Source organism: Xiphias gladius, chromosome 2 (assembly GCF_016859285.1).
Source record: "Xiphias gladius isolate SHS-SW01 ecotype Sanya breed wild chromosome 2, ASM1685928v1, whole genome shotgun sequence".
Taxonomy (NCBI): Eukaryota; Metazoa; Chordata; class Actinopteri; order Istiophoriformes; family Xiphiidae; genus Xiphias; species Xiphias gladius.
This window is the reverse complement of record NC_053401.1, coordinates 10,895,008-10,905,512: the sequence shown is the minus strand read 5'-3', so window position 1 is coordinate 10,905,512 and position 10,505 is coordinate 10,895,008. Positions and strand designations below refer to the sequence as shown.

Sequence of the window (10,505 nt, the reverse complement as noted above, 5' to 3'; positions counted from 1 at the left end):
TTTGAGGAAGTAAATATAACTGTTGCATCAAAGGATTTCTGTTGGAAAATAGCTTGACCTCACAAAAAGGTTGATCATTTTGGGGCATTTTTATTTTTCTATTTTCTAAAATTTAGGTCTGGATGAGATCAGATTTACTCAGCTGGAAGTTTTAAAAGTGCAAATCTGCAGTGTGTATCACTTATGTATAAACAGAAACCACATAAGTACACGCTCTCCAAATACAGACACATGAGCTACATACACACATAGCTCATCATCAGCGTCACCGCTCCAAATCTCTTCTACTCTGGCACAGGAGAACTTAATGAACAGGAATTACGGTATGCTGATATTATTAAGGGCTTTTAAACAGCTTATAGAATGAAAACACTAAATATTGCTGTGTTGGTGAATTCAGCTTTAGTCAGTAATGCCCAGGATACACATCATTGCATTCGGATCTAAAACATCCCAAAACACACGTTGCAAAACTTGAAAAAAAATTGTAAATGTAATTTTTTTTATTACAAAATACAAAACGTTTTAATAAATGAAGTTTATATTTAAGTAACAATACTATTTTTTTTTCATTTTCAAACCCCATATAGATAATACACAAAGTGAACAAAAGAACACAGAATTGTTAACTGTTTTTGTCAAAGCCATTATATACTGCATCTGTTTAGGGATAAATTAGGATGGATTTCATAGCTGACTCTCCCAATTTTAATGTAGCCAAGGGACATGACATGTTCATACTAAATAGGTAGATCCCTAAAGAAAAGAGACATTCTAACTGTTTGAACTTGTGAGGAGATATTCCTCTTCCTTTGGTGACACATGAGGGTAACTGTTCACAAGATGGGTCAAAGTCACAGTCACACACTACTAATCAAGACTCTCTGGCTCATATAAAACACATGAAATAAAAAATATATTCCAGCTAGCAAATATTTAAGTGTGCTTTTTCATTATGAGTGTTTTAGTCAAATAGGCATAAATGAAATGTGTTTCACGTAGAGGAGAGGTCACCGTACAGGTCATGCTCTCTGTAGGTCAGGTAGTTCTTCAGTCTTGGAGGAAAAGGAACAGCAGCCATGGCTTCAGGGTCATTCAGCGTCTTGAGGCTCATGCGACCTCTGATGACCAGTCGACACAAGTGCTGCAGAGACTGTGGCTTGCCTGGGCACACACAAACAGACATACAACCTCGAGTTGTATGTTAAGGCAAATGTAACCCTGCTTTAACATCATGTATGTTTTCTTTCTACCCAACGCGATGAATTGGACGTCTTACTCAGTATGTCAGATATCTCATCCCACTCTGGCCTCCTCTCCAGGATGCGGTTTAGGTTGGGACAGATGCTGACATGGCTGACGTAGTCCAGGAGCATCCTCACCACATTGCCCGCCAGATGTGCCAGCCACGACACTGACACAAAGTCACAGAACTGAGAGAGAGAAAAAAATCAGGGATGTGATTTATTGCATAGGCTGGGTTATTAGTTGAGTGGCTGAATGAAATGATGAGGACAGGTGTCTTTCTGTATCAGCTCTTACTGCGATGACGTTAGGTTGACAGTAAATTTGGTCTTGGTTATGGAGGTCAGTCCGGGTACTATCCATTTCTTCACTGTTACTATGGTAACACTGGAAACACCTAGTAGAGACGGCGTTGCACAGATGACATTTTAAAATGACCTCGTAATTATTTTAATTTCAGTTCTTGAATGCATTTTATTCAAATTCCCAAACATCAAATCCAACTTGAGAAATACCGGTGTTGGAGCTGTGTTATCTCTAATTAAATGTTAGTGCTCTTTTCATTTTATAGTAGGTATACGTACTTGTAAGCTTGATATCCACTGTTGAGCAGTAGTCGCAGCATGACATGGTCCCTGAGGCAGTACTGTAGGGCTGTGGGGAACACTGTGTTACTGACCACTCTGAAGTAACAATTCACCTCCGCTCCATAGGACAGCATCATCTGCACTAGTTCATAGCTGAACAGAAAGGTCAAACGTTACTGCAACACACATCGATTTTATATTATTAATGAAGGAACGGACACATAAATGTATGTACACCATACACCTCTCAGCTCGGATAGCGACCAGGATGCATGGTAGCGGGTCCAGGTCAGTTCTTGCTCCGGCTGCCAGCAGCATCTCAGCACAGGTCACATCACCGTTGGAAACAGCAAAGTACAGAGGGGTCTTCCTGAGGTCCCCGTAGTTCTCTGAAACAATATTTACAAAAGATCGCTGGAAAACTTGGTTAAAGCTATTGCAAAGGAAAGGTTATGAGTATAAATTATTGTTTCATGTATTTAACTGGAACAAAGTTTTTTTTGTGTTAAGAAAGTAATTGATGTTCCACTTTTGTCATATCTTTCACACTTAAAGGACTATGCCTGTCGTTTGAATCAAGCTTTAGCTTATTATCCTCAAGTACAGTAGCTTCAGCTTTACTTTTCAGGGCCCCACGAGTTTATACTTTTTACAGTAGACAATTAAAACTTGTCAGCGATGGTGCATTCAGGGACACTCCACGGTCTAAGACAAGTGACGTCTTTATTTCAAGGTTCAAAACAGTGAGAGTTCAGTGTGATTGTGTATGTGGGTGTGTATGTGTCTTCATTTAATGTTCATGCTTTCCTGTAGTACATGTATGTGTCCACAGCTTAGGCCCTAAGCAATAAAATGCCTGAGTTGAAATTGTTACGAGTATTGCCCTCTGTACACGTTCGTTTGCATCCAGCTGAGCCCTACCAGAGATGTGTGTATGCAGCAGGGCGTTGACATCATATCCTTTCTGTATGAGCAGCCTCAGACACTCAACCTGTCCCCCGTCAGCTGCTGAGTGTACGGGGCTCTGACCTGTGAGACGGATAGCTTTCTTTGTGGTGAGGGGGATGAGAGTCCTCAGGGCTCTACAGTGAGGGGGGGGGGCAGAGTGAGGGACAGAAACAGTTAAAAACAAAAGCTAGAAGAAAAAAACAGGACATAGAGAAAAATGATCATTAGATTGTGGTTTGAGCTACAGTGTTCTTCAGTGATGGAACTGAAAACCAGTGATATACAGAAGGCTCTTTGTGGAAATGACTACAGTGAAAACACTGCAGAGCAGTGAGGTAGAGAGAGACATGTTGAATTTGATTGATTTGGCTGCAAAATAGGAGGAAAAGAATGTTAATTTGTCTTGAGCAATTCCTTTCTTCAGGATTTCTTGACATTGTTAAGCTTTTGGCATGAGAATGTCTCCATATCTAGTGAGTCATGATGACTGGCTGTTCTTTTGCTCAGTGCACAGTCACACAGCTTCATAAAACAAAGGTTAACTCGCAGTATGTGTCCTTCATATGCAGCTCTGTGGATGGGCAGCTGGCAGGCATAGCTGGCCACATTTGGGTTGGCTCCATGCTGCAGGAGCAGATTGATACAGTCCAGGTTTCCAGATCCAGTTCCATCATACAGGACTGTGTCTCCATTAATGGCCTGGGCATTCACATCCCCACCTAGTGGAGGACAGGGAAAATACAACACAGTCTGATGAGTGGCAGAAATTTGGCATTGTACGTACACCCAGCAGGTTTCTTAACAGCATTTGAGCGTTTTACCATGCAGAATGAGTATGTTCAAAGCTTCAGTGTTGCCGTATTCGGCTGCAATTCCCAGAGGCGTCACCCCTTGTCTGTCTTGGGCAGTGACTTTGGCCCCGTGTCGAAGCAGCAGAATCAGAATAGCTGGACAACCCACCTGGTGTAAGCAAGGAAATAAAGCAGGTAGGAAAGATGGAGAAGAAGACAGGAGAAAATGTTAAATTTAGCCTGGATGTTGAGTTCTGATTCTCTCATGCTTTAGCCACTATCAATGCCGCGCTGTTCACCTTCGCAGCTTCATGGGTGGCCGTCCACTTAGTGAGACACACCTGCTCCACAAAGGCGCCACTCATGATGAGGGATGAAACCATGTCGTATGATTTCTGTCTCACTGCTGCAAAATGTCAAAAACACATAGTGACATGGTAAAAAGCCATACTACTGAAGGATTTATTATTAAAGAACTTTATTAGGCTAATGATTACAGCAGTAATTGATGTTTTAATAAGACTATGAGTCCTCAGCCATGCTAGCGTCTCTTCGAGGCTGTACGTGGGCACAGATAAATGCTAATATCAGCATGCTAACATGCTCACAATGCTAATATGCTGATGTTTAGCAGGTGTAATGTTCGCCATTTTAGTTTGGCGTGTTAGCATGCTAACATTTGATAATTTGTACTTAACACAATGTAAATATAGAACATTTTGTAAAGGATTTTACTAATGACTTACTTTATTAACATATGAATTCATATTATCAACAATTTTGTAACAATACATATTTGTAAAGTGGTAATAACCAATAACTCTTTTTAGGAATAGGCTGTTAATGAGGGATAAGTGAGTGAGTAAGTGAGTGAGTTTGTGTGTGTACTACCAATGAGCAGCGGAGACTCGTTCCTGCTGTTGGTGTTGTGTGGGGAGGCTTCGTGCTGCAGCAGCATCCGGACGTTTTCCACCAGGCCGGCCTCCGCCGCCAGAGTCAGAGCCGTGTCCCCATCCTCCGTCTGCTCCTCCAGGTTCAGGTCTGTGGATGTCAACACTACTACAAACACACCATTAAGAGTATTTTAAAGCTGGACATATACAAACTCTACAACTCATCGAACAGAATGGTTTTATCAAACAGACGCTAGAGGCCCTCTCTTTTTCCAGCCGGCTGCACTGAGCTCTCACCCTGCAGCACCAGATGCAGGATCTCCCACTGTGGCTGTACAGCCGCTGCGTGCAGCGGCAGCCAGCCCCTGCTGTCGGCCTCTCTGAAGGCAGACACACATGCTGACAGCTCCTGTAGCGCAGACACATCACCTGTGGAGACCAAACCATTACCCATACCAGACACACACAGGAAAAGGTTTGTTATATTCATGGACAACAGTGAGTTCATGCACCTACATCGACAGGAAAGAACATTAATACTTATTTGTGGGTGCTTCTGCCCTATGCAACTCTACTTAGTGTCACTCATTTCTGTTTACTCTAACGCCACATGCACATGTATTCTTAGATAAACAAAGTTAAATAGGACCCTTACCTTTGCGGATGGCAGACATTATCTTCATAACGTCTTCACTGTTTGTTTCTTTCCTTTTGAGCAAGAGAAGAATAGTGGGTCAAATTAAAGATTTTACTCTAGAAACACTATGATACAGCTTCATAACAGTATTGGGGTTGATTACCCTTGAGTTATATAATTTGAGATTTCCTATGAATTTAGAATCTGCTCATCTTTTGTAAAAAGTTTACTACCCCATCGAAGAAGTGCATTTGATAGGTAGACAATGACATGTAGACAATTTGGACTCTCTCATACCTGTTGGTCTGCGAGGAACATGGCAGCTTGTGGGCCTCTTGAATGCTCTCTCGAATGGCAAATTCAATCAGTTCCTCATTTATGCCTTCCTGCTCAAAGTCATCCATTTCTGTACAAAGCATGAAACAATAAGCATGGATTTGCATGCGTTTCCCTGTAAACACTGAGCTTCTTTTACAGCTGTCATCTGTCTGTACTTAATGCTTTGTCCAATGCTGCAGGCACGCAACTTGTTTATCTGTGAAGGGCCGCTGGCACCGTTCAAGCTCGCAATGGCGTTGTATGCGAGTACGTTAGTATAATTCCGTCACATCTGATAAGATACCATAAATTAAGTGGCATTTCTTGTTAGTCCGATCATTTTCTCTCACCTGCTGATCTGAATGTGTGCCCTGGAGCGCTCTAGCTCGCAGCCCATGTGTTTTTGTTTTGCGGGGTCCTAAACTGTCTGGGTTATATTTAGATGTGACATGCTTAGCTTAGCTCAGAGTATACCTGTCATGATTTCACTGCCAACTCCAGTGAACAAAATAGTCCTTCCCTTTTTTTCTACACTGTGATTTCCTTCAGATGGGGTCATTTTATCGCATGTAAACAAAACGCACGTTACATGTTTGTGTACGTATCACGCTGTATTTGCAGGGCATTACATGTACAAAATATTCTTACTATTGTTGATATTATGTTCTCACATTTAATAATCATTTTCTAACTCATCTGCTCCTCTGTATTACTTAAATGCATCCTTTGCGACTGGTAATGATTTTTATAATGGAAATCAGTTATGGATAATAGCTTTTAAATGGATTCATTCCATCAGTGTAAGTCATGAGAAGATTATGCAACTAAACTTCTGCACAACTACATGCACACACTCAAGCAATCCAATAATAGCAGAAGTGTATCTTCGAGCGAAAACATTGACCAAATAGTGGAAAAGAATAAATACAAATGGATTACAATAACTAAAATTCATAAAATAATGGAACAAAGAACATGGTTGAGTAGCTGAACTACCCTCAGTTTGGGGCCCCAAACCCTTCACATAACATAGACCTCTAACGGTTTTATTTTCACTGTACAAACAACAGCTTGGGGAGTAACCTTGACATATTCTAAGCGAAATATTCCATCAAGAGAACAAGCACCCACTTTCTCCTGACGAACAAATTGATTCGTGGGAGTTTATGGAAAAACTCTCAGACAGCATCAACGTGTGACACAGTGACTCAGCCTGTAGGCGGCCTCTCCACCACGTCAAAAGAACTCACCAATCTATCTGGAGTGAAAGCAGACTGCCAGCCCATCCTCAAGTTTCACTGCACGCTTGGACATTACACAAATACACACAGACCGCGCACGCATACACACACACACACACACACACACACACACACACACACAGACACACACACAAACACATAGATGAGCTCTGTCTTTGAACTGAAAACACAGAATTTCATGCACTGGATTTGAGTAACCACGGATTCTTGCTCCATATGAGGAAAAAAGTAAGTAACTGAATTTTATTCTTGATGTTTTTTATGCATGTAGTTGGTCTACTCATGTGTCGTAAAAATGTGTAGACTAATATTTTGATGCAGGTATTTCCTGTAGCTAAATTCCCACTTGCGTTGTGCTCTGCTAAATATTGGAATATTTGTATTTAGATTAAGATTTTTCACATTTTTTGGTATATTCTTTGTGCTTCGCCAGCTGTACTATACAATTAATAAATATATACTATTTTTGTACCACTATAATATATACCATAAACTGTCATTTTTCAGTTGAGAAAAAAGTACACAAATTCTTACCTTAAAAACTGAAATACTGCAATGAAATAATATTCCTGTAGTATTTAAAATGGAGTTCAGATTCAAAAATAAAAACCAATGATTGTTGCACTAAGTAAGACTTATTTTAATGTGTTAAGAGGTCTACAGTAACTGCTTCATACGCTGCTGGTGCTGCACCATTTTAAAGGGGAGAGTAAAGTGAAAGGACACATGGACTAATTTTGCTTTCACTCAATATATTGAATAAGGAAGATTACCAGTTCCCCCCCAGAAATCCAACTGCATATTCACATGATTTAGCTGCTAGAAAATATATGTACGAGGCTGAAAATTCCTTTGAAGCGAGCGCATTCCAGCCTGTCACACTGGCAACTTTGAAGTCTGACGATTTAACAGATTTGAGCTTATTGGGCCTTTTTTTTTTTTTTTTTTTTGCATTTAAAATCTTTACTCTTTAAAGTAGCTAAGAGTCATCACAGCTGTCTGTAGTATAATGGTGGTAGTTTTTATTACAATAAACGGGGTAAAATGCATCCATTGTCCAAATAGTTCATATTTTGGATTAGGGCTACCATTTACAATTGTTCACAAATGTTCACGTTTGAGATGTTGGAACCAGAGAATATTTGGCATTTTTGCTTAGAAGACTACCAAAATGATTAATCGATTATCAAAAATAGTTGCAAATTCATTTCCTGTTGTTTGACCTATTGATTAATTGATTAATAATTTCAGCTCTATTTTTGTGAGATTACTGAGTCGCTAATGGAGGAAATTTGATATGCAGCATTTGAGAAACGTAACATAACACCAGTGCGACTAATTGCAAACTAATATGAAGAAATTCTAGCACTTTTGAAAGAAAGAGTCCTTGGTAGCTAAGTAAAAGCACTATACTGGCACTACGCTCCTACTGGGTGGGGAAAGCGATTGTGCTGTCCTATACAAACACACAATTGTGGTACCCTCGAGCAAGGCACTGTGGGTGTCAGTCTGGTTTCACTGGTCAACTTCCAGGTGTGAACATATAACTGGATTCATGTAAACCGGGGTTATGCTGAATTAATGCTACAGTAGTTAAACATAAGGGTCATAACGTCATTGTTACACTATAGTAAATATATTAGACTTTACCTGATGTATAAACATACTGTATGATGTTTGCATGCTTTACCTTTTTCTGTCCTTCAGATCTTGAAAGCACCTTGTCTCCTCTTGAGTCTGTTCACAAGTTTGAATCTCTGCTCTGGAAAATTTGGGACACCAATAACTGATGATGTGAGCAAGCTGTCATTACTGGTGAGATTACTGAGTTGCTATAGACACCGATCCATACCACATACAGTATATATTGCCGTCACGTGATGTCTTTGTTTGTGTACATGTGCTGTATGTTAAGAAATGGTCACTATGAGACTCAAGGATCTTGTATCACCCACATTACATTGTAAGAATCTCTCTGTCATTTGTTTTCCGTTGTAGAAGCAGAATATCCCCTCTGATTATGAAATACCTGTTAGTTACATTCCCAAAGAAGTGGTAGGTATGAAGATGTGAAAACAGAAATAATGTGAACCAGTCAAATAGCAATGAAACTTTAATACTGAACAAAAGATGCTGATTGTTTTTATACCTGCATCTCTAGGCGGGCACGTGCTGGGTGGTGTTAAATATCTATCCTTTAGAGCAAAGTCTTAGGAAGCTGGCCGATATGTTCGGTGCCATCTCCTCCAACAAAGAAAACATAATTGTCTTCATTGCAATGCTGAAGAGTTTACGCTTCACCTTTGACCACGAGGAACTGGTAAGTAATCTGCAACTTCTTCTGCCTGGGGGCAGACAGTATTTGACCGTAATCAAAGCAAGTTAAGGGACAAATCTAAAACGTGGATTGCGCAAATAGGCACTGCAGCTCAGTTTCAGGCATGAGTGCATAATATTTTGGACATTCAGTGCCTGTTTTGCACATTTAATTGCGTAATTGAGTTGTTTCAGAATTGCTTGTTGTCTGATCCCCCAGGAAACAGCGATGCAAGTCTTCCAGTGTCACTACCGGGAAGGGAGCTTAATGTCTGGTCTTTACTTTGACTACATCAATGACGTTTTACACGCTGCTGCTCAAGGAACATCCGGCTTCTCGTGCAAGCCGCCGCCATGCCTTAAACAAACACCAGGTACATCATTCATTTGCATTTAAATTTTTGATTTTGAATGGATGCCTCAAAAACTATAGCAGCTTAGTAGCCTTTCAGTGGGAACATATGGATTTGGGGTCAAGGACACACTGCTGTGGACAGGAATCATATATGTAACCTTGAACACACAGACGAATATATGTAGTTAAAGGAACTGCATATTCAAAAGCTGCATTAGAAAAGCAAGTTTCATGCAGGTCGAACTTGTTAAAGCCTTTTATGCCACTTGATAACTCAAGAGGGGAAGCAATGTGTTAAAAAAAACATCCAAACTGGAATTACTAAAACTTCTGTAGTACAAACGCCTGTGACTAAGCCTGAGTCCCACCAGAATCCTCTCCACTGGTTCAGTAAATAAACATCGAGGGGATTGGGCTACCCACTATCAGAGTTCTAAGGTGAAACAGTATTCAATGAAATTTCCAATAATATTCCCTCCCTCCAGGGGGTCAGGATGGCAGTCGTAAATACAGCTGGTCAAAGAGGACGCCCTTACTCCTGGCTCTCATCCCCTTCACAGCTTGTGTTGTTCTCATAGTGTGGCTGGTAAGTACACGCACCATCAAATTTTCACCCGTAATGGTTGATGTGTGGCCTGTTAAGCACTTTTTACTTTAAACATCAAGATGAATTTTCAAATAATCTATATGAAGACACAAACACAAGCAAAACAGAGACAAATGGAGGGTTTTTTTTTTTTTTTTTTTTGGAACGTGGACAAAAAAAAACAGTCACTGAACATTAACGAGCACATTCATTGGGTAAAAATTTTTATTTTGTCCAATATTTAGGTTTATGATCAAATACCTGAAAACTAATGTCATCCCCATCACTCTCGGCTGTACTTTGTGTTTATTGCTCATTAGAAAATGCTAGCATCCTAACGCGTTAAGCTACGATGGTGAAAATGGTAAACATAGCTCCTAAACATCAGCGTGTTAGCATTGTCATACTAATCATGTTAGCATTTTGATGTTAGCATTTAGCTCAAAGCAGTGCTGCCTCACAGTGTTGCTAGCATGGCTCTTACTGTTGTTAAAATACAATTTTAGCAATTTCTCTAGACCTTAAAAAATAAAAAAATAAAATAAAAGCATAGCTATAAAGTGAGTA

General features: G+C 40.1%; 1 protein-coding gene across 1 annotated transcript; it reads right to left on the bottom strand.

Annotated features, from left to right (window-relative positions):
• Positions 1–586: 586 nt before the first annotated feature.
• asb15b (ankyrin repeat and SOCS box containing 15b) lies at positions 587–5,594 on the bottom strand. Its single transcript, XM_040150795.1, has 13 exons — positions 5,399–5,594; positions 5,120–5,172; positions 4,762–4,893; positions 4,463–4,630; positions 3,871–3,977; positions 3,602–3,740; positions 3,328–3,499; positions 2,754–2,914; positions 2,077–2,221; positions 1,830–1,985; positions 1,543–1,642; positions 1,280–1,433; positions 587–1,164 (listed from the first exon to the last, which is right to left on the bottom strand). Exons 1-13 carry the CDS (start codon positions 5,542–5,544, stop codon positions 995–997), a joined length of 1,803 nt encoding a protein of 600 aa, XP_040006729.1. The 5' UTR covers positions 5,545–5,594; the 3' UTR covers positions 587–994.
• Between the last annotated feature and the right edge of the window lie 4,911 nt (positions 5,595–10,505).